Below are 24,985 nucleotides of genomic sequence, written 5' to 3'. Positions count from 1 at the left end.
CTCAGTTAGACCAGTTCTCAAAGAACTAAATAAATAGATAGTAAGTTACCTTTTAAGACAAATAAGTGAGTAGATTAAAGTGTAGAAATGGACCAAAAGGTGGATCATTTCTGAGCTATTATTTACAAATCATAAGAGTTTTGCAATGTATCTAATAATATCTGATGATAACAAATGGATATACAAACTGTTTCATTATTTATTCATTATTTATATGACTGTCATATTGTCAGGCGAAAGAACGTGCCGGAAACTGAAGTGAAATCCCCAAGGCTTTTAAATGAGAGATAACAGGGCAAAGCACGAAACGGGAAACCGTAATGAAACCCCAGGTTTGCTAAACCAGGTAAGAGCTGTGATCAGACAGATGCAAAACAATACCACATAGAGTCACGTAGCCAACGGTAAACTATGCTGTGTAGCTTGGGTAGTCCGACAGTGTTCTGTTGCCTAAGCTGTAGAACGGACAATGAGATGGTGGAGAAACGGGGGTCATATAGCATGGGAACTGATGAGGGCCAGGTCTAGCTGATTAGTAAGTGGAAGAGTGGCTTGGAGTGATAGGTGAAGGTGTGGCTGGTGGATCCCTGACACATATTTGCATTCTTCTGTTTATCTGTTGATTTATAAGAATCGCTCATAAGTGTAGTTATAGGGTTAATGGACTTTAGGAAGTTTTATCCAATTTTCCATTTAGTTTTAGTGACCCACAGTACAAGCACAAATAAATATTGATCAATATGTACCATGAAAAGTACATGTATTTGAGTGTAATTCGTTATGTCGCTAATTATGTCTGAACAGATAAAAAATTATGCAGTAGATACTTCTATTCTTGGAGGGACCAGAACAGACAAATTCACAAGGTATCTGGTTGAGAGATTTGCATCAAGTCTGGGATACAACAATAATGTCATTTGAGTGAGAGGTTTCCTGCGAGCACGAGTGAGTCAGATGTTTATTAACATGAGTGGTAAATAAAATAGCATCCTGATAACCTGCTGGTCCATTTTGCGAAAGAGAACCAACCAAATTTCTTGATGTTAGAAAAGATGATAGTTAGATACAAACAAAGTTAGTAACTAAGACAGACTAAATATGGACTTGCATGTGTATGTGACAAATAAAATTTGATTTGATTTGATTTGATTTGACTTGAGTGATGTAGCTGAGCTTGAGTTCCTATCAGAGCCACTATTCATAGACCATACTGGCAGCGCTGGCATTTTTACCTCCAGGATTTTTTTTTTCCCCAAGTCAAGTGAACCTGGGATATGATAAGGTTTAAATTGAATAAAGAAATATCAGTTTTAGGCCACACCCACTTCCATTTAAAGGTACAGATGCTCAGAGCACTAAAGAGCTGGAGACAGTGTAATTGCATTACATCCTTAAGTACATACTTCACCATGTGTCTTAATTCATTTCACTACTTTGCAGTCAGTCATTCGTATGCTGACGAGGCAGGCTAATTACTGTGTACATCGCTGCTGATTGTGAAAGCTTCTTGAGCTTGTTATGATAATGGGCATGCTCAGCATTTCTGCTGCAGGAAGTGAAATGTATTTTGGTTTCAAAGCAATTAGAAAGTGAATATTTTTTGGGGGGTGCGATGCATACAGCCTAGCTCTCCCTCCCTGCTGTGAAAGCTTCCTGACAAGTACCTAAGATTGCTCAGATGTGTTCTGCCTGCCATTACCACTACTTTCGCTACAATCAGGCACATTATCATGTCCTCATTTCTCAGCATTTAAGATAAGTCTCTTGCCTTTCCAGAGCGGTGTAAGGGCAAGCAGGGGAGATTTTACTCAGCTCATCATTTTCCTGTCAGCCCGAGACTCCGCTGAGAAAAGGGAAATGAATCAACAGTTCTTGTCAGGAACACGTTTCATACAGCATCCAATCCCTGCTGGATTTACTGACCTTTTCTTCTTCAACTGCTGTCTTTTTTAAATCATAGGCCTCAACGAATGTGCCAGTAACAATGGTGGCTGCTCTCACATATGCAGGGATCGGCAGATAGGCTATGAGTGTGATTGTCCCTCAGGTTACACATTGCTGGATCAGAGGACTTGTGGAGGTAAAGATTTCTTTTCATTTCACTGATGTTGTACATTTATAGCACTGAATTGAACCACTGATAAGATACAGATGTTTAGGGTGTGTTCAGAGTGTATACACATTTTTGTATTGTGGCTTTCCAATCATATAATCAATATCAATATCTTTTAAATGATATTCTGTCTAAATTTAGACAAACAAGCATAAAAACACACTTTTTGGCTAAAAACAAGTTTTTTCTGTTTATTACATGCTTTGAACTTTTTAATAACGTTATTAACTAAAAAAAAAATATATAATTACCCAGAGCAATGGCATATTTTATAATTTTTAAAACCTTTTTAATCTTGACTAGACAGTATGATCATAAGATTGAACTACTTTAACAAATGCAGTGGTAGAAACGAAAAAGTGTGAGTTCCTCATACCGTGACCCACACTTTGATCAAGTTAGTAGCTGGTCACATACTGTAGCAAGCAAAATAAATTTAGATACTGGATGTTGAATTGTGTTTGATGCTCCAGCGACACAGTCAGAATTTTAACACTAATTTAATTCTTGTGCAGATTGGTTGGTAGGCAGATTTTAAAATGGTAGAACTTAACTCGTATTTGAGGTACAAAAAAGCACATTTCATTCTCTAGTTTTCACAAACACATATAATGAGGTTAGGAAATCATTCACAATAGCAAGGGTTTTCCCAGGTAACACATTTACAATAAAAGCATAGGTGATGAGTTATAGAATATTACAATACAATACAATACAATACAATACAGTTGTCATCTTGGAAAGCAAAGTTTTTCATACAGTTTCTATGTAACGTGTTTAAATATATATTGTTTTTCTCCAGACATAGACGAATGTGAGAATCCAGACGCCTGCGGTCAAATATGTGTCAACTACAAAGGTGCCTACAAGTGTGAATGCTACGAGGGTTATGAATTAGATCCTGTTTCCAACACGTGCAAAGCTGTGGGTAAGGCAGATTTAATGCATTTCATTTTACAGCAAATACTTACGTTTAGAATTCATGCGAGATTATAAGTGGCATGCTAAGAATGATTCACTAATGAAATTCTGACTCAAGCCGTTTCCTACATGTCCCACAATAAAATGCAACACAATAAAGTTTTGGTCTTTCAAAAAGAAGACGAGGATGTAGCTGGGTATTTTAAGGAATGTGTAACCACAGATATTTCTTTGGGGGTACAAAAGTGCACAAACTTCTGAAAGTTAAAATATATAGCATTCGAATGCCTGATTGGCAGATGTAACCAGTCTCAGGATGACTTCCCTTTTAGTATGATCAAATAAAAACTATACAGTCTTTAAAACTGTGAGATTGCCCCTATTTGATGTCCTGAAAATGAACATTCAAGTTCAATCGAGTCAAAAGCAAAATACAAATGAAATTGGGTGAGAACTGGAAACTAATCTAATCTATAGGAATAATAACATTATATAAACATGGATGAATAGAAAAATACCATTGATTTGAAAGCAAAGGTTAAATTTAGTAAAACAACTTAGCAAAAACATAGCATTCTCATTCAGATACAAGTCAGCAATCATGAAAGGCAAAGCTATATAAAAGTGCTTATCCAGGAGACAAGGAACAGGTGAGTGACATGAGACCAAACTATAGAAGCGTTAGCTGCTGGGACGGGGGTAAGTAGGAAGCATACAGACTGTACATATAGACTGAAACTCCAGGTATAACAATTTGCAATTCTACACAATAAAATTGTGTTAACTAAATGTAGTTTTTACACTGGTTACACAGACATTCTCGAACACAGAATTACTGAAAGTTTTGCGTAAACATTTATATACTAATCGCACATACTTTTTTCACACATACCTTTTTTGAACGTAAAACAAATCTACAACTCAAAACATTCAGCAATCTAATGGGGACTCCTAAAAGGGACTTTTTTTTGTCATAATTGGAGGAGAACAAATACATTATATGGTGGTGTCAGGGTACATCCTGCTTCTTCCCCGCCCGCTCGGAGCTCATCACCATCCTACTAATTCCGAACACCTGCCTCTCGTTTATCATGCCCATATAACCACCTCTCTCACCCCACTTCAGCGTCCGTTATTGTTTTCGTTGGGGTCTTTGTGTTTCGCTGCAGTACTCCATTAAAGCTTTCTTATTTTTTTGGCGCTTCGGCTTCCGTCTCAGTCACTCGCCTAACAGGTGTATTTTCCTCTGGAAATAATAAAATGAATAAAAATCTATCTATTGCAATATAATGAGAAATATAGTAATAGTGAATTGACTTAATTAAATTTTTCATTACATCATTTAAAAAAATACGTATGTTTAAACTTTAGTGAATTAAAAGGCACTTTTATTGGTCTATATTGTTTATTATTTGGAAATATATATATAAAAAAAAAAATAGGGCACAAACTGTTCCATTATGGCAGTGCTAAATGAGTTTTCACTAGTTTGTAATTTAGTCTTTAATATACAAATGCCAAGTCTATTGAATGCCCTGTTCATTATTAAGCGCAAGTAAGAGGGAGGGGGTCTGTAAAGTGCTAGTCATCATTCTTATATCCCATGAAGTAACTGAAGACATCACTAATAATGAGGAGCGGGATACAATAATTGGTTCCGCTTTGTTTTAAATGGTGTGAAAATCGCATTGATTATTGCACTCACCGGCAAATGAGTCTTTATTACCTCTTAGGAAGAAATAAGACAGTGTAGTCAAGATGAGGCATGTGCAATCCCACAGCCAAGCCTTAGTGCTTTCTTACAAAAGCAAATTATAATTTTTTTTAAATACTGGTCATGTACAAAGAGGTTATCATTAGTCGAGCAGCTTATTTCATTGCACACTGTGTAAATATAATGTGGTTTGCATTGTGATTGTGAGGGTAATGTTGACTTGATGAAGATAACCTTATTTTTTAACGAATTGGCAAGATGGAAGGAAATTTCAGAGTCTCTGCTTTCCTTCTCTCAATAGGGAATGCCAGCTGGAGGGACACTGTCATTATGCATATTGTGCCACAGTGAGCTAGAAAACAACCTCAGGCTAAACAGCATGGAGAGTATTTTCTGTCTTTGGAAGACATTTCATTTATCATTTTACTTCTTGGAAGAGTGGTTTTGTTTTTTTGTGTGGTTTTTTTTTTTGTTTTTTTGTAAATAATGCTGCTTTTCTGTTCTGGATATTCTCTTGGTACAATGGTTTTCTTTTTGTAATCATGTGGCTCACGTATATATTGGATAGGGATTAGCCACATGAAAATGCGCTTAAAAATTCCGTTTGATACAGATTCTGATCAGATCACGGCATGAGGCACTCTCAGAGAGCACAATAATTTACGAAACCCTTTAGATGTTGTTGCTTCACATTTTAACAGGTCAGGTGGAAATAAGCCAGCCGTGCGTATATTAGAACAAATAAAAAAGATGATGCTCATGATATTCAGGTGATAATAGAGAACTGGAAATCTGGTATATGCAAGAAAATATAGGCAGTCCCAGAGTTACAATGGTTCGACTTACGATGATGATATCAATAGGACATAATAAAAAAATAAGTGTGTTTTTGGTGTTTTAAAGCCTATTTTTAATTCTTCTTTATCGTCCATGCGCCCGCTGCCACAAACATATATACTGTCAAGTGTATACATTACGATGGTGTCAATATCTTTGTTTTGATAAATTATCTACTGTAATTTGTTAAATAATTAATAAATACAGTGTACCACCTCATACTGATCACCATTTTTTAAGATTCCTGGTAAGGCTGGGCCATGTCTCGACTTATGATATTTTTAAGTTACGATGGGGTCATTGTAACACATCTCCATCGTAAGTCTACCTGTAATTCCTTATGTATCATTTGGATGGATAATAGCACACTATCTCACAAATTTTGTGTAGGATATATAATAAAAAAATAAGTGCAATTAAACAAATAAGTAAGTTGTACAAAAAATTCCAAACAAAGGTTTGGATGGAAAGCAATACTGAAAGTCACCAATGGACAAACTTTTATTAAAGTTGGAAATTCCAAAATGAGTTACATTTTATTTGGCAGATGTTCTTATCCGGAGCGAATTATCCAGAGCAACAGTGATTTTATTTACACCACCAAGCAGTTGAGGGTCAAGGGCCATGCTCAAGGGCCCAGCAGTGGCAGCTTAGCATCCTTTGGATTTACTAAACTTTCTGCTTAGAAATCTATGTATTAACTACTGAGTTGCCACATCCCTAGAATTTCCTTTAATTTCTTTACGTGGTTTCACAAAAACACAAAAAACAAACATACATTAGCTGAGACTGAATCTAAGAAAGAAAGGTCAGAAGTGGTGTTTGGACTTTGAGATTGGAGATCGAGATTGGAGATTGAGCAGGTGTGAGAGGTGAGGTAGTGTTTGCAAACTCCGAGCTTTGATATGAGACATGGCGAATATGTAAACGGTGGCACACTATCACTATTAACACAATATTTGCAAGATCTCAAGTGACTAGCAGGTCTTCCTGTTTGGATGAACAGTTTGTCTAGATTCTATTTTTTTGTTGTTGTTCATTCTTGCTGACAATTTAGCTACCAATTGGAGGAAATCATAGAATCAGGAGAAGACCTACACAAACATGGGGGAGCATGTAGAGCTTCACACAGAACACTTAACACAGTACCACCATGCCACTACCATGGTTCCCCGAAAATAAACCCTAACAAGATTTTTCAAGGTGCTCATAACATAAGCCCTATTTAAGATCATCAGCCGACATTTACTGTAGTACTATAGGTTTGTTGCAACAGACGATGATGTAACGAATTAACCATATTTATTTATATATATATTATATTATATTAATATTTATATAATATAATAATAATCATTATAGTAATATGATATTAAAATAGGGTCCCCTGGTGGTCAATATAATACCGGTAATATAAATTATAATTACTGTAAGTATTTGTAAATACCCAAGTGGGTGCCTTTGTACGAGAGGTACGGTAAACAGATGACCAATGAGAGTACAGGTTGCTATATGAAGTGCACGATATACAGATTCTTGTACCATACATAAATAAACGTACCCATAGATCGTTGTACATGAAAACATAAAACATCTCCTGAAAATAAGCCTCACCGAGTCTTTTAAAGTAAAAATTAATATAAGACCTGGACTTATTTTCGGGGAAACACGGTAGTAGCCAGTGTCATTTCTTTTATCTGTCAGAAGGAAAAGATAAAGAGCTTCACTGTATTGATGAATTCTTCTTGAACAAAATAGCATAGTTCTCGCAACAAGTCTGAAAGATTAGCAATCAGAGTGTGAGTAGACATGAATGAGGTTAAACTCTGTTCTGTGGTCATCTCATTATGAGCATGTTCATCTCCACTTCTGCAATTTCAAGTGCTTGATCCATTCCAGTATCAGTCCCAAACAGATACATTGCCCCAGTGGCCTAATGGATAAGGCACTGGCCTCCTAAGCCAGGGATTGTGGGTTCGATTCCCATCTGGGGATGAGTCCGGTTACCAGTGTGGTGCGGAAGCGTGCTAGGCCCATAACCCAGAGGTCAATGGATCGAAACCATCCTCTGCTAGATGCAACTTTATTTAAAAATCTCCCCACTGTGGGATGAATAAAGGTATATCTTCCATTTATGGCATTTGGCAGACAACCATATCCAGAGCGATTTACATTTATCTCATTCAAACAACTGAGCAGCTATAAGGGGTACAGGCCTTGCACAGGGCCCAACAGTGGCAGAGTGGTGTGGGTGGGATTTGAACCCATGATCATACTGTATTTCATACAGTATACTACACTTGCATACGATTTGTTACACACAAGGCAAATTTGACAAGGCAAAAGGACAACACTCCTTTTTGAACAGTTAAATGAAATACCACATCCATGGAAGCCTTTGAAATCTGAATTTCTAGATTTCCTCAAATAAAAGCAACACTAAGCAATAATTTATATTTTGTTGCTAAAAACTTCTTTAAAGCAGCCCTTTTAGTGAATACCAGTTTAGTTTTATAGTCTATCCATCCATTCCCCCACTTCACCTCTATTCCTAAGCTCTCCATGTGACCTGTATAAAATAATTTCAATGCTCTCCTCATTATAGATATCTCTTTAATAATGTGAAATGAATTAGGTCTCTCATCCGTGCCCTTTTCAGAAGCCTTTTCTGCAGAGCCGAGGTAAAGATAAGAGACTCGCGCTTTGATGCACAAGGTATCGCAGCCTGGTTTTCAAAACCTATTTTACAGACACAACAGCAACCACAAATTTGACCTTTGGATACCAGTATGACTCTTGGCATGAAGAGCGAAAGCAAAGAGCAGTTCATTATTAGAAACAGTATGTAAGCACTGCATACGCTTGTTTATATTTGGTTATCATTTTAAAAAGATTGGCAGAAGGAAAAAACTTATATATGGTATTATATTTTCCTTTTTCATTGCATATAAATTGAATTGGAATGAGATTCTCTACGAGACTCTGCAGTCTGAATTTGTAATCTTTTATTTCATCCTGCTGTTATCACATTCCTGGTTTGATCCTGAACTTCGGTTACGGTCATGTTTTTCCCGTGTCTGAGTGGGCTTCCTGCTGGTTCTCCACTTTCTTCCTACTTTACAAGAACACACTGATATGTGCACTAAAAAGCAAAATGCTATTCCCTTATTATGTATAGTGGATGCAGCATGACACTAAGTAAAGGTGAAGTGATATTAGAATAGATACTCAGGTCTAGTTATGTCCCTTAAATCTTTTTGAAAGTATGCTAAATTGTATTTCTATTGTTCTGTTGTAGTAGCTATACGACAAAGGTACAAAAATGTCCCCTCGAGGCTACAACCTGAGGGGAAAAGTAACGGTTTAAATATGTGTATGTGAACGTTTTCGATTTACACTAAGTCAGCCAGCAGATGCGTTTATTCAAACCTACTCTAATTGAGCTGACATAATAACCTAACAGTCTCCTTAATCAGCTCTCCAAAGCCCAAACCTCTGAGCCATACATGGATCACATTGAAATGACAAAGGAAGTCTCCAAAGTATGTCATCCATTAAAAATACTTTAAAAAGAATGATCTTAGGTGCAGGGTTACTTTTTAAAGAGAAGGTCTTGAGTCACAGTGGTCTCTATTGATGGCCCCAATCTCTATTGTTGTTCCCCAGGGAGCCCCATAATGGTCATCATCTATCTCTATTCTTTGTGCACTCTCTTAAACTTCACAGGAGCCATGAGTCTTTCCATTTATTCATGTTTTCAAAACTTTAAAGCTAAAAAAAATTACAAGCCAATATTAGTGACATTAAGGAGTTACATTACAGTTAATGAATGTGTCATGGAAAGAGAAAAGCAGCGATGCAAATGAAGCCTAAGGTGTAATAGGGTGCTCGAGTGTCTCTTCTGGTAACTGTTTTCTCTCCAGCAGGTGCTCACATTTAATCAGCTGTATGGATGGGTAAAGACTTTATGGTGGTGCTGTCCATGGGGATGCATAAGGCTCTGTACATGTGGCCAGGCTGGCCTTCTATGTCCTTATTAAAGAAATGAAGTGTGCTGTTAGTGTGTGCTGCAAGTCTTAACTTATACTTGTAAATTAGATTTAATGAGCAGGTAAGAACATTTTGGTCACTAAAAGGACACAGTCTGCAGTCATGGCATTGCATTCTCTCTCTTTTTCCTTCTCTCTCACACACATATACACACACTTCATATAATGGTTGGTTTTGACATCAGTTAACCCCTCTGATCCACTAAAAATAAAAAGATGTTCACACAAATTCAGAGGAACCTACAAACAATTTTCAGTAGCATTCATTTTTTCATGCTGGTTATTGTGCTGGTGCATCAGGGGGAGTGGTAACTCAGAGCTTAATTCTCTGGGCTACTGATTTGCAAGGTCAGCGGTTTAAGCCCGGTATTACCAAGCTGCCACTTTTGGGCCCTTGAGCAGGGCCCTTAACCCTCTGTGCTCCAAGGGCACTAAATCGTGGCTGACCCTGCGCTCTGACCCCAGGTTCTGAACAAGCTGGGATATGTGACAAAAATAATTTCACTGTGCTGTAATGTATATGTGACAAATAAGGGACAATTTTGTGTAGGCAATGCACCTATTGACATGTTTTAGGGAGCTTTGAAGAAACCAGATGAAACCTACACAAACTTGGAAAGACCATGCAGAACTCTACAAAGACACTAAAAGCAGCTCAGGGTCTCAAAACTCTCCAAATGACAACCTTCCCGTCGGCAGGCAGTGTTTAACTAATGATCTCGAGGAAATGGAGTCATTTCCTGTATCTGTCAGAAAGAAGAGATAAAGAGCGTCATAAAATTCACAAATTCTTCTTTGCTCGCTAACAAATGTGTCACAGTCTGCAGAATGAAAGATTAGCAATCAGAGAGTGTGAGCAGATGTGAGAGAGGTTAAACTCTGCTCAGCAGTTGTCTTATCCTGAGCACGTGGATCTGCACTTCAAAGTGCTTGTTCTCTTTTGTTATCAATTTCGAACATTATGTTCATCATTTCTGCCCTGACCTTCCAGAGTTTCATCAAGAGTATCACTACTGCCCTTTAACTGGCATTACCTTTCTGTTTATTACAGGGAAACTGTTGCTGTTCTAAATCGGAAAGTGTAGACAGAGAGAAGGAAGGAAAAAAAAAAAATTTTTTTTTTTAAAGACACAGTATATAGTAATGGGAGGAATGGAGACGGAAGCATATAGAGATATAGGGGAGGACTGAATAACAACGATAGAAGGAAAAATCGAGGAAATGGATAAAAGCTAGAATGCAGGAGGTTGGAGAAGACCGATATGTCAATATATTGAAGGAAGTCGAATCGGGAAAAGGGTAAATGAAAAATGAGGAAATGATAAAGGATAGACTGAGGAGAGAAAAGAATGGCGAAAGTTACGAATTAATACAGGAGAAATGGCTGGAGGAGTAAAAATCTGAAAATATTATATATGAAGGGATGAATGGAAAGAAGTAAAAAAAAAAAAAAAAAAAAGGTGTAGATAGAGGCAGATGTATAGTTGGAGAATAAAAAGACAATTAAAGAAAATGGCAAAATGAAGAAAATTGATGAGTAGAGAGATATGAGGAGAGGGATGGCTGGACAGAAGTGTTAGAGAGAGAAAAGAATGAACAGAGTGGATGATGGAGAGATAGGTAAAGGAAATCAAAAGTAATAAGGTGAAGGAAAACAAAATTCTGTCTGTCTTTATTGCAGAATGGCAGAATTACATTATGAATTGCACTGTGATTGATTTATTGATGCTCCGCCCCCTCTGCCCCACCCCATTCATATGCTCTGTTACTCAAAGCTCCAGTGATTGATGGAATCAGGATGCAGAGGAATGAGTTCAGTGTAGCGCTGAGACACAGAGAGGAACAAACACAGTGATAAATCACATTAAGGGCACATTAAGTGAATGATGGAGACCACTTACTGATCTAATGCAGTCCATTCAAAAGTGAAGATGCTGCATCAATGATGTTACAGTTTTATTACCCTCATCTCGTCTCAGCACGAGTTTGAGGGATTTGCTTCTACCAACTACCCCCCCCCCCTTTTTTTTTCCGCTATCTCCTTCATTCTCTCCTTGCCACGTTGTACATCTTAGATGAGGCTGTTCAGATTGATGACGGCAAATCCAGCAGATAGGGGAAATGATTGAATCCTGAACTCGGACTGAAAATGAAAATATTTGCTTGCAGTGCAGTGGCCCATGAGGGACTTAGGAGAAGTGGAATGAAATGTTTCTTCTCCTATAAGTCCCCTCTATTACAGCAGGGTCTCGCAATCTGAGTCGTGGCTTGGGGGCCACTCGCTGGAGACTCTGAGAGCCAGCCAAAGCTTTAGTGAGATCACAGGCTGAGAATTGAACAGCTTGCAGGAGAAAGAAGAAAGGCAAGAAGAAAGAGTGAGGGGTGATTATAAGACCTCATCCATCAGCCTTGCTCATCTTTTTCTATCACTGTCAGACCTGAATGCACTACACATTCCTCCGTCATCACACTGCACCTGTCGTAAATCTCTGACCATCTGTCTGTTTTTATCAGGATTTATATTGCTCTGTGTCTTTTTCTGTCACACAGCCTCCTAGTTTCATTTCCTCTTTTATTCCACCTCCACTATTTTTACCTTTGGTGATTCCCAACAAAAAAAATGGTTCATTACAAACCTAATTATTTTATTAGCTGTCCAGTCACTGCTTCTGCTGTGTAACTATTGCTATCTATTGCTAACTACTGCTAACTATCTACTTTGACCTAGCTTCAGATTTAAGCACATTAGCAGACACACCAGTTTTTTAGACTCAGTTAATAGAAACACCTAGTACGCAGTACATGCTCAATCATGAAGAGCTTCATGGTCATATCAAACATTAGAATGGGTCAAAATGTGATCTCTTTGGTATCTGATGGGCGGTACAGATATTTCAGAAACTGTTGATCTCCTGGTTAACTATATATATAACTAAAGCAGTTATTAGTTATGTTATCTCCTGTAGTTCAGCATAAGCTAGTGAAAGTATAGTATGTTTTCTATTTTTTCTTCATGTTGCCACCTTTAGCATTTACTATTTAACACTGTTTATGTTTCACTGTCTGTATCTCTCCAAGATTTTATTTCTGATCCCCAGCTTACTCAGGTAACTGGATGGTCATTAGGGACGAGGGTTAATGGTTGATACAGAAACTTGGGAGGAAAATGCACAACATGTGTGTGTCCCTTTCTGAAACAGTTCCCAGACTGTAAGTCTGCTGCTGTCTGCCAGCAAGACTGAGTCATCAAACTGCACTGATTTAGCTTTTCTGGAGGTAGATACACATGTGCTGACACACACTGCAGGCTAATTGCCTCGAGACACTGCAGCTGTGTGTGTCCTTCCACCCCCCACACACACTCATAAAAACTCAGGTGAAAACAAGGATTTTGTCCATTTATTGCAATTTAATGACCTAGAAATATATTGGTGCCTGTGGTCCTAGTACTGATTTTGTCTGGGTAAGACATGATTTTGTTTGCATTAAGTAGCACATGGATCAGCCTTGCAAGCAAAATAATCACCTTGTTAATAGAAAAGGGTTCAGGGACGACCAGTACAGCTAAAAGAGCTATGCATGCATGCTGTAGCGTATACGTTGCATATCTATTGTATTCACGAGAAAGCAATTGCCTGTATTTCTTTAGATGTAATGATGTGTCTTGATATAACTACTAAGAAGATCTTTTTTAACATCCTAATGTGCGTTGTCTGTGCGGTTTTCCCACACAGGTCAAAGTCCATATCTGATGTTCACCAACCGTCATGAGATCCGGCGAATTGACCTGGTGAGGAGGGACTACAAGCAGGTGGCACCAACCCTGAAAAATGCTGTGGCACTGGATGTGGACGTCACGACAAACAAGATGTACTGGTGTGACCTTTTCCATCGCAAGATCTTCAGGTACACCATTGAAGGGAATACGATAACGGGTCACAGATCGGTGTAAAAATCCAACACGAGGAACATGTTTAGAGAAAGTTGGGGTAGTTTGAAGATATTAAGGCGTCTCATACATGTTCACTGTCAGAAAAACTCACCGCTGGGAGTCTGCTGATGAACAGCTTGACGGTTGTCTGATGTTAATGATGCAGTAATTGCTTGTAATTAAGCTTAATCACCATGATAAGCCTAAAGAAGGGCATTTGGCTGCTGATTGCTGAGGCTGAAGTCTTTTCACATCATGATTGTATGACCTGGTATATATGGTAATTGGCTGAAATTCGGGGTGTGTGTTTAGGTGCCTCACTCTTTTATTCTGTATGTCGTTTCCTTTCTCCATCATCCTTGTCTTTCCTCCCACTCAGCTGGACGTCCTCATTAGTTGAGTCACACTGAATAATATTCATCAGCTCTGGATCAGTTTTGTGTATGTGCATATAAGTTACGTTTTGACATTTTCATCTGAAATGAATAAAAGAATGGAACATGTATTATTAGGTCACATAGATGACAGTTTTGCATAAGAATTGCACTGTTAAGTAACACTCTGTCATCAGAAAAGGTCAAGCCTGTAACTAGTATTTGGCCAATATGGACGGCTGATTAAAATCATAGAACATATAGGCCAGTGGTCCCCAACCCCCGGGCCTCGAACCGGCACTGTTCCGTGGATCAATTGGTACCGAGCCGCACAGAAAATACATAACTTACATTATTTTCATTTTATTTATCATCTGATTCTGAACGATGTTTTATTTTGGAAAATTACCGGATTCTCTCCACCACATCTGTCTATGACTGACTCTTTATGCATGTCAAAATGCCTCGGTCACATGTCTTACCTACATCCGCTACCTTCTTAAAGGTGCTGCTCCTGCCATTAACACATAATACATTACCGCTAAATTCAAACCCCCAAAGTAAAGGATTCACGTTTATTATTATATTTAGAAAATACCAGTTTCTATGCCGGTCGTATCATTTTATTTTGTTGTATTTTTCCGCCGCACCTTAAAGGCCAGTCTGTGAAAATATTGTCTGACATTAAACCGGTCCGTAGTGCAAAAAAGGTTGGGGACCACTGATATAGGCCATTGGATCTGTTTAAAAATGGAATTAAACCGAATATATACTTAAGTGCAAACTCCATAACAAAACAAATCGTTTACAGCAACCAGATATTTATTATTTAGTTTTACCGCTATTAATGCTTTACCAAAAATCAGCTGTAACAAGAGGGTCTTGGTGGCCAGAGTGCATACAGACTATTGTATTGACATCTACCAACCAGTGGAGACCGTTTTGTCCTACCACAAAGAGAGATGGAGAGAAAGTCTAAAGCTTGAATGCCCTTTATCTAAATATTGAATGTGTAATTACCTCTATTGCAAATGCCTAGCATAAAAAGCAATGCTCTCTATAGTGCAAGTTCATTTAAATGATTTACAAAATTGTGAGCCTTTTTGTCTAATAACTTGAATTCTATTCAGGCTTATCCCCTGAGCATGTGGTTTGCCTACTTAACATAACTACATATGGAGTAGAGGACACAAGGTGTTTAGAAGATGGTGAGGCCAATTGTAGCCCTCATGCATGCTGTCTGGCTTTACCGTGGAGAATGGTATTCGGCAATGTATTGATCTGGCTTATATGAAGTGACTCAGACTTAACAGTGATCAGCATATGGTAAGGGAAACCTGCTTAACCATTTTAGCAATGTTATAAGTGGTTTTAACCCATTAGGCGGTAAAGATGAAGAAAGATAGCAAATACTCTGAACAGAAAGTGCTGAGGAAGAACCCAAGTTGGTGGAGTGAAATTGCGAAAGGAACCACTCAACAAACCATATTAGTAGCACTGGGCTTTCTGGGGTATCTGTTGGAGAACTTCACTAGACATTAAGAATAATGTAATGTAATCTTTGATATCTAGCATATAATAATTAGAAATAATAATCAGAAAAATAGCTATAAAGAGGCTATTCAGCAGCTTAATGCAAACGCTGCCTCATTTGTCACTTTTGACTTTTCGTTGGTTACATTTACTGATTGCAAAATAAAAATTAACAACACATTTGATTCATTCTTAGAAAACTCTGTTACTTGTTCTGGTACTTGTTGAAAGTTTTAATGCTATTTTAGAAGTGGGCACCGAATGGTCATGCTTGCATGCCGATGATTTATAGGCCATGCTGAGGTTGCAGTTACTCTAATTAATCCTGATTAGCATCAGTTTGGGTCGATAAGATGTAACATTTCAGCCAAGATGTCTCATGCAAAGAGTAGCACAAGCAATTAGGTAGACAATCTGCTGCTCTTCCTCATCTAATACATCCTTGTCAAAATCATTTGAAAGATGTCATTTACACATACAGATTATACGACCAAAAGTTTGCAGACACAAAATTATCAAATTTTAATTAGCTTTTTAAACACCCCAACGCAGATTTTGTCCTGTTATAATAAACTCCACTCTTCTGGGAAGGCTTTGCACCAGATTTTGGCTTGTGGAGATTTGTGCTCATTCACTCAAAGAACATTAGTGAGGTCAGGCACTGATGTCTGGTGTGGAGGCTTTGGCTGCAGTCAGTATTTCAACTGATTCCTAAGGTTTTCAGAAAGTTTAATGTCAGTGTTGTGTACTGGCCATGTCAAAACATGTCCTCACATTGCTTGCAAATTTTCAGCCATTTGATATACAGTGGAACGTCGATACTCACAACCTTGACACCCGCGATCTTGATATTTCGTTTTGAACCGGACTAAGAGTAAGTCGCGAAAAAAGAGTTTGTTCTAATAAATTACATAAAAATGTTTTTTATATATATATATATATATATATATATATATATATATATATATATATATATATATATATATATATATATATATATATATATATATATATTATTGTATTATTAATTTAAAGTAGTAAATAAAACATTTATAACAGGTAATTTCCTATTTTTGTTGAGTTTACACTACATTTACTACTTTATGAATGATGCCAAGACAGAATTTTACATTTACAGCATTTAGCAGATGCCCTAATCCAAAGTGACATTACAATTATCTTGTTTATACAACAGAGCAGTTGCTCATGGGCCCATTAGTGGCAGGTTAGTGGTGGGATTTGAACTCACGATCATCTGATCAGAAGTCCAACATCTAAACCGCTGATTTACCCCTTTCCCCGCATTTCCCCTCCCAGATGGCCAGATGTTAGGTAATGTTTTATTTAAAGGGTTAAAATTATAAGGATCTGGAAACATAAAAATTTAAGACCTACATAAAATAAAGAAACTACTTGAAATCGTCAGGTGAGTGCCTCATATTGCCCCAGTCATCCTCTAATGTGTCCCAAGCAGTTTTTCAGGTGCATTTGACATGCTGTCATAAATGTATATTCTTCCCCCTAACAGACACTTAATTTTAAGGAAAGGGAAATGAGGACAGAACACTTTCCCTAAACAATAGAGCTTGTGACTCTCAGTTTGGGATTGAAGCTTTCGCGTTTAAAACATGAAGCTTTCATGTTTAAAAAGAGACGCTTGCAGCATCTGTACCCTGATATGGAGAGACAGGACTATTTGAGAACTGGCACCCAATGTGGAACATGAATTCGCCCCAGATGGTACATTATCAGGTTATAAAGTCCCACCCTAATGATCTTGTGAGTGTATGTAGCTCATCATTCCCTCTTTAGTGTTATTCTGTTATGATGTTCTAGTATGTATAGCATATTTTATTAGGATGTCAAATAACATTATGTCCCATCATCATTATTCGAATGGTAGGCAGATGCCGTACTGCTTTAATCCCTGTGCATGGATCAAAATAACATCTGGCTATGAGAGTGTTTTATGACTCTTTGGCAGGCATGCAGTTCTGTGTGATATGTCATGAACAAATTGGTGCCATCTAGACCTGGAGGCTGTATATGTATATATATGTGTGTGTGTGTGTGTGTGTGTGTGTGTGTGTGTGTGTGTGTGTGTGTGTGTGTGTGTGTGTGTGTGTGTGTGTGTGTGTGTGTGTGTGTGTGTGTGTGTGTGTGTGTGTGTGTAATTTTTGCAGTGCATATATCAACAAAGCCATTAACTCATCTGAGCAGGTCACACTCATCGATTCAGCACTACATTCCCCAGAAGGTATCGCTGTCGATTGGGTCCACAGTAACATCTACTGGACTGATTCCGGACACAAATCCATCTCCGTTGCTACTACTGACGGCAAAAAGAGAAAAGTGCTGGTTGACAGCGATCTGAGTGAACCTCGGGCAATTGCTCTTGATCCCAGACAAGGGTGAGAGAAGAATGGAATCTTTTTGCTTCGATAAATCATGTTTATCTGTGAAAATGTTACTAGTGAGAAATAGGTTGGTAAATGTGTCAAAAAATATTGAACAAATTTCTCTTTTGCAACTCTAGTGCAAATGGGGTAACATAATAATATATATAAATTATGATGATGTCTTGGGTTCCAAAAGCCACTGCAACAGCTTTATTATGCCTCATTATAGATTCTACAGATCTCTAACTATACTGATGTGAAGAACACCATTCTTTTATAAGATATTGTTCTTAAATGGTGTTTTTATGATGTCAATCCACAAATTCCACTAGCTTTAAGATCTGGTGACTGCAGTGGCGGGCCGTGCATTTGGTACCTGGGCCTTCAGTGAGAACTTACCCGACTTAATCCATCTCTTAATACCACCACTATCACGTCATAATTATAGAAACCATCAATACAATACAAAAACGCAAATATAACAACGTGTGGCGTTACAGAGAGAGAGAGGCATTTCACTTTTGGTGGGTGAATATCATTTTACTAAAGTAAGCTCCAAACCTCTACACTACAACCACAACTGTGCACCTACATCATCTGAAGCAGTTCAGAATCAATATCTGTCTAATAACATGACAAAAATCTGAAACATTTTAATAAAATACAACCTACTCACCTGAGAGGCAGACTCATAATGTGCACCGCTCCTCAGAGGCTGAAAGTCAGTGGTACCGCTCAAATTTACTGGTCTGGGAGTGGAGAACAAACCCTTTCCCGGGCTGAGATGAGCTAGCTAGCTTCGGGGTTGGCCGACCTCCTCACGATGTCTGGCTTTTCTTGAAGATGTATTTTTAAGTATGTCCGAGACAAATCAATTGCCGCCACTGGGTGACTGTAATTTTTCTAGCATATGATTAGCAGTGGTGGACAGTAACAAAGTAAATGTAATTCTTTACTGTACTTAAGTAGATTTTCACGCATATTTACTTTACTAAAGTTTCCATTTGGGGAGACTTTTACTTTAACTTCACTACATTTCAAAGTCAAATAACCAATTCTTTTCTCAACTACATTTTGCAAAATCAGAAACATAAACAGTCAAGCACACAGCAAGCAACCAGTTAGTGTAGAGCACACGCCCTGTTTTAAACTTGTTTTGCTTGCCACTTGGTGTTATCAACTTAACACAAACACTGCATGAAAGAGCAGAACCTGGCAGGATTTTGAAACAGTAAACTCCCACTTAAATGGACCCAGGTTACACAAAACCGTTCATCATTTTAACAGCAAACAGAACAAATTGTGAGGAATGAATGATGAAAGAAACTACTGACTTTAACTTGTCACAGCACCCGTGGCCTTTTTTTGCGCAATTTTTTTTTTAAGTAGTTGAAAAGATGTTTTTTTTTTATTATTATTGCTTTATGATCATTTTATTAGATATTAATCAGTGTTTAACTCATTGTTTCGCTACTTTAGTACAAGTACAACGTTTGTGTGCTTCGTCCACCACTGATGATTAGTACCATTTTCATCCAAAGAAATGTTCATAGTCAAGTTATTTTCTCCTTACTTAACTCTGCAGTATACAGCTACAGAAAAGACACTACTTAAATTCTCTTTTAAATCTGGTTCTCTTCAAGATGGTCAGCTCAGGAAGTTTTTATTGTCACAGTCAACCCTAGCTTGCTCAATAAGTATCAGTTTAAATTCGACATACAAGTTAATTTATTATATAAGAATATTAATTACATTTAATTTCCACTTGAGAACATGTGTACTAATTGCTGCCTGGGGACAAAATGGTTACCTTGATGATACTTCTTGTACTTGTACAGCAAATATAACTCAGTTTATAGTGTAAAAAACGATCTAGACCTTCTATTTCTGATGTCTTGAATTTTTCTTTGCTTTCTTTTTTCCTTGAGGGACTTTTTTTTTTAATCCAGACATGGAACTAAGATGTTTTAAACCTTCAGCAACACTGCTGTGCCTGTCTTGTAGCATTGTGTCAGGGCTGAAAACAAGCTTTCACCTAAATAATGTCTGGCCAGTAGTGGTCCTTTTTCTTTTTGTCATTGATGGACATGGTGGAGTGATGTTGAGTGAAGCAAAACAAATGGGCTTCGTTCCAAACGGTGCACTCTCACTCTGTGTTTTTGGCCATAGTGTGTCAGATTTATTTAACTGGTGCCCCTTTGGTGCTTGCAAGCCAAGACCAGATGCCAAAATATCACTGATGAAAAGCTAGTGATAGAGGGAAAACGTTATCATCTGTAATCACATTTTTAATCTATGAACAGATGTTTTCGCTGTTAGTAAGCTAAAAAAAAATTCCAACTAAAAGTTAAATCTATTCCATTGACTGTTACTAAGTGCTTATACTGAAGACTCCATCGATAAAGGAAGAAGGCTTTAAACATGTTAAAATCTGTTTATATGAAGTTTCTTGATACTAATGCCTGTGTAAGTTGTTACTATAGATACAGTAATGTATAAGAAAGAGTGCATTAATATAAGCCAATGATATTTCTGTCAAGCACCAATTACATTTGTTTCAGGAAATGTCAAATTCTAGTGTTAGAGTTGGTGTTATAAAAAAATGTAAATAAATCAACCGATATTTCCAACCATCATTCATCAGAAATTAGCATTATTTTAAGGTTTAAGTACGATTTTTGACTTTTGGAAAAAAAAAAAATACACTCCTATGTAAGCATCAGATGTCCGATATGGTCAAATTATGTAGTAAAAATTAAGAGCATTCTTCAAAAAGGTCACAAAATCCTATAATGGTGTGAGACTGATTCTACAATCTGGATTTATGGTATGAGATCCATGTGGTGTTTTATAGACATTTTCAGGAAACATTTAAATTTACAGTTGCAGCCTAAATCTTTTACAGGATAATCAGCAATTGCTATCAATATATATGATTAGGTTCATCCAAATTTCAGGTTGAAAACCTGATGACTATGATTTTTTTTCTCCCTGCAGGTTTATGTACTGGTCAGACTGGGGGACACAAGCTAAAATCGAGAAGGCTGGACTGAATGGCGTGGACCGCCAGGTGCTGGTGTCCGAGAGAATCGAATGGCCTAATGGAATTACTTTAGGTAAAAAGGTGCTGGTGCATAAAGAGGCATAACTGTATTTTTTAAGTATGCAGTTAATGTTTGTGAATTGAAATGGTGACAAATTGGAGAAAGATCCTGATATAGAGTGATGAAAGGAAGGTAAAAGGAAGACATGAAGAAAAGCAAAGCATGAGACATTGAAGAGTTTTGTTAATTCCTGCTTAGCATGTCAAGCTTCATGTCAATGTGTATTTTTAAGAGAGTGAGAGAGTGAGAGAGTGAGAGAGAGAGAGAGAGAGAGAGAGAGAGAGAGAGAGAGAGAGAGAGAGAGAGAGAGAGAGAGAGAGAGAGAGAGAGAGAGATCCAATGAATGCAAAATGTGAGTAGAAAAACAATAACTGACACAAAGCTTCGGATGCAATGTGACAAAGGAACTAATGTGAAGAAATGGGGGCAGAATTGATGCTTCTTAACCCAGCATTTTTCTTGTCACTATTTATCCAACTATTTAAGTTTACGCAAAACCAAACAGAATTATATAAACATTATATATAACATCTGTTTTCAGACTATTTAATCTCAGCTTTTCATCAGGCCAATTAACAAAAATTCTGTATAAAAAAAAAAAAAATATATATATATATATATATATATATATATATATATATATATATATATATATATATATATATATATATATATATTTCCTGTGACCTGAGATGTGAATGTATAATGTGACCAGCTCACAGCTGATTAATTCCATTGTGACCACACATTTTCAAGAACACAGTCGTGTCAGTGAGCTTTGTTATGAAGCTTCATCTAAAAGTATCAGTACTCGACTTTAACACCCGTGTGGCTGAATGACCACAACATTTCCAAAATCTAGTGGAACATCTTTCCAGAAGAGTGGAGGTTATTAGCAGCAAGCGGGGACTAAATGTGGACTGAGATGTTCAAAACCGATATACCAATAATCTGGTCAGGTGTCTGCAAACTTTTGTTCATATAATGTATTTTACACATATGGTGCATTTAATTGAGGGAAATTAAGATTTTTTTTTCATGTATGTGAGTAGTTTGTTTGCATGTCATTTGGTCTTTAGCTTCGTATTCATCATCCACCATTGTGAGCAGTTTATCAGTATGGTTTTAGAACGAGTTTCTGGCTTAATGACAATCTAAATTAAAAAAGATCTGAATGTGTCCGTAATTTAGTCTGAATTTTGTCAGCAGATTTGTCTAATAGACGCCTGTACTGGGTAGATTCCAAACTGCACCACATTTCCAGCGTGAATCTGAACGGAGATAATCGAAGAGTTCTGCTCTCATCTACAGAGCACCTGGGCCACCCGTTCGCCCTCACGCTGTTTGAGGTAAGCTGTGTAATTTCATCGCAAAATCTTTATGCACACTTCACAGTCAACCTGAAGGGATTTTTTTCTTTCTTTCTCTTTTTTTCTTTCTAGCTTTCTTTCTTTATTTTTCTGTCTTTTTTATTAATTTCTGTAATTTTTTATTTTTTATTTTTTGCCACTGTCCTGTGTATTTTTCAGTTTTTATTGCCTTCCTTCTATTTTCTATTACGTACAGGTATTTTAGTTCTTTCTTTCTTTCTTTCTTTCTTTCTTTCTTTCTTTCTTTCTTTCTTTCTTTCTTTCTTTCTTTCTTTCTTTCTTTTTATTATTATTTCCTTATTATTTTATCTTGTTTTTTTTATTTCCTATTATTTATTCATTTGTTTATTATGTTATTATGGCTACTGCTGATGTTCTCTTTTTCAATGTTATTGTTTATTTTTTGTCCTTTATCCTTTTATTTGTTACTATTTTTTTCCCCATTTCTTTTCTGTAAGGTCTCTTCCTACTGGTCACTTTCTGCTTTTTGTTTTGTTTTTCCCTTTAATTGTTTGTGTCATTCTTTTTCTTTGGATTACTTCTGTAGTTTTGACCAGAGAATGTTTGTGTATAGCAGAACCTCAGTATACAGACCCCACGCATACAGGGATGTGGATGTGGACCTGTAGGTCTCGCTGAAAAAGTAGAGCTGTACATAGAGCTTATTGAAGCTGACACGTTCACTACTGACACACACACAGCACACCTACTGTATTATAGAGATATATACATGGCTGATATGTGAGGCGGACCGTTTGTAAGTGGAACAGCGGTGTGAAAAGTGTGAAAATGTGCCTTGAAGAAAAATTGTGTAGCGTATTGGGGATTGAAAATGTACTTTCCCAGAGAGGGTGGTTGCTTGATTTGCTGATATGTGTATATATATGTGTATTAGCTCACATAACATTCCGTAAGTATTTGAACGGGGACCCAATTTTGCCTCTGTCTACCCACTAGCATGGACCTGAAATGAAGTAATCAAGATGTAATTGCAGTGTAGACTTTATTTCAAAGGGGATTAATAGAGATTTAACACAAAAAAAATTTAATCGTTCAGAAATTACAGTGATTTTTAACACACACACACACACACACACACACACAACACACACACACACACACACACACACACACACATGCCCTCCTGCTGTGGTTAAAAGTGCTGTTCGCTGGGAGAGTAGATAGATGACTGAGGTTTGCTGGCAGTAGCTAAAAACCCAAACCAAATTAAAAATCCTTTACAGGCAGGCAACTCTAGAGCAGCCGTGAGGAAGGCAGCAGCTCCAAACCATACATCAGCTTCTGCCTCCTACAGGCCAGTCAATGAGCCAACTCAACACCACAGCACCCAGGAGCCAAAGCCCACAAAGGGAAAGCAATGACTTTCTCCCTCTTCCTTTAACTTTTGTCCTGTGTATTTGAGAAATGAGGTGCCAGGGACTGCACAACCCTCGCGGCTGCAACTTAAACTACTGCTGAAATTCTGCACTTCACTCTGCAGCAGTTCCATGGTGGTTTCTAGCATCTTATTCCTTTTGTAGCTGTATGCAGATGAGACCAAAGAGTTCAGTGAGGCCACAAAAATGCAAACACATATGGAATATTTTGTAAGAATTATTTTTTAGATTTATTCATTTATTTTTATTTATTTATTAAGATTTTTATGTATTTCATTTGTCATTGCTTTCTTTTTGCCATTATTCAATGCTTTCTAATAATTTTCTAATATATATATATTTTTGTTTTTATTTGTTCTTTTTTTTATTTATGTATTTATTTATTCATGCATTTATTTAATTAATTATTTTTTTAAAACATTTGTTTATCAATACCATAGTTGAGTACTCCAATGTTGATTGTACTTTATCATGTTTCTTTGAATGGCACACAATAACTAATAGTTTTCAAAAATATTTGTAGCTAGCATGAGATATACCATGAACATCAAAAGTTTGCTCATGTCAGCGCTTCCCAGATGAGGGTGGGTTCTCTCAATGTTTCATCATCATTCCATCTCAGGGAGTGTTTCCTTGCCTTTATACGTGATAAACTTGAAAGGGATAAACGTATACATTGCAACTCCATAACCTCTGTAAAGCTGCTTTGGGACAATGTCTCTTGTTAAAAGCGCTTTACAAATAAAAATGAATTGAATTGAATTGAATTGAAATGAGAACATTAAGGTTTATTGAACAATTAGCCAGTTAATGGCCATTAATATAGATAATATAATAGATCGTTAATAATTTCAGGGTGCTAGTGAAAACAAGTACAAAAAAACAAAACTGCACAGGGCAGAGATACACCCTGGGATAACATGTACACATCTAGCAGTTGTCATTTTATCTACTAAAATGTTGGAGAAAAAAATGGAGAATGCAGAGGAGACAGACAAAGAAACCCAGGAGAAACAGTAACCCAATTTCACTATTGAACTAAAGACCTTTTGATTATGAGGTATTAATGCTGCTCTTATTGCAACTATTATTTGCAGTAAAAATAGACTTCGATCATATTAGCTCCTAAACTGGTTGAGCAACTTAGTTTTATTGTGAGATCTTATGTTAGTTATGGATTAATACTATTAAAAGTGAACCTTCTCTCAATTTTGCACCACTTTATGTACCAGTGCGAGTAAAT

General features: G+C 37.1%; 2 protein-coding genes across 4 annotated transcripts in view; one reads left to right on the top strand and one right to left on the bottom strand.

Annotated features, from left to right (window-relative positions):
• The window catches only part of ddr2a (discoidin domain receptor tyrosine kinase 2a), a 359,575-nt gene that overhangs the window by 159,479 nt on the left and 175,111 nt on the right, over positions 1-24,985 (bottom strand). The gene's annotated exons all lie outside the window — the stretch shown is intronic.
• Positions 1-24,985, top strand: part of lrp8 (low density lipoprotein receptor-related protein 8, apolipoprotein e receptor) — a 180,830-nt gene that overhangs the window by 139,781 nt on the left and 16,064 nt on the right. For all 3 annotated transcript variants that reach the window (XR_014537519.1, XM_083566146.1, XM_083566145.1), the window contains exons 8-13: positions 1,961-2,080; positions 2,916-3,041; positions 13,369-13,540; positions 17,656-17,883; positions 20,869-20,987; positions 22,185-22,324. Coding sequence is in view for 2 of the 3 variants with exons in the window: in XM_083566146.1 (XP_083422272.1) it covers positions 1,961-2,080; positions 2,916-3,041; positions 13,369-13,540; positions 17,656-17,883; positions 20,869-20,987; positions 22,185-22,324 (905 nt within the window). In the remaining variant the exon portion in view is untranslated. The remainder of the gene's footprint in view (positions 1-1,960; positions 2,081-2,915; positions 3,042-13,368; positions 13,541-17,655; positions 17,884-20,868; positions 20,988-22,184; positions 22,325-24,985) is intronic.

The sequence above is a fragment of the Silurus aristotelis genome (genome assembly GCF_946808225.1).
Source record: "Silurus aristotelis genome assembly, chromosome: 2".
In the NCBI taxonomy this organism is placed as follows: domain Eukaryota; kingdom Metazoa; phylum Chordata; class Actinopteri; order Siluriformes; family Siluridae; genus Silurus; species Silurus aristotelis.
The sequence above is the reverse complement of the archived record's forward strand: the minus strand, read 5'-3'. Positions and strand labels throughout refer to the sequence as shown.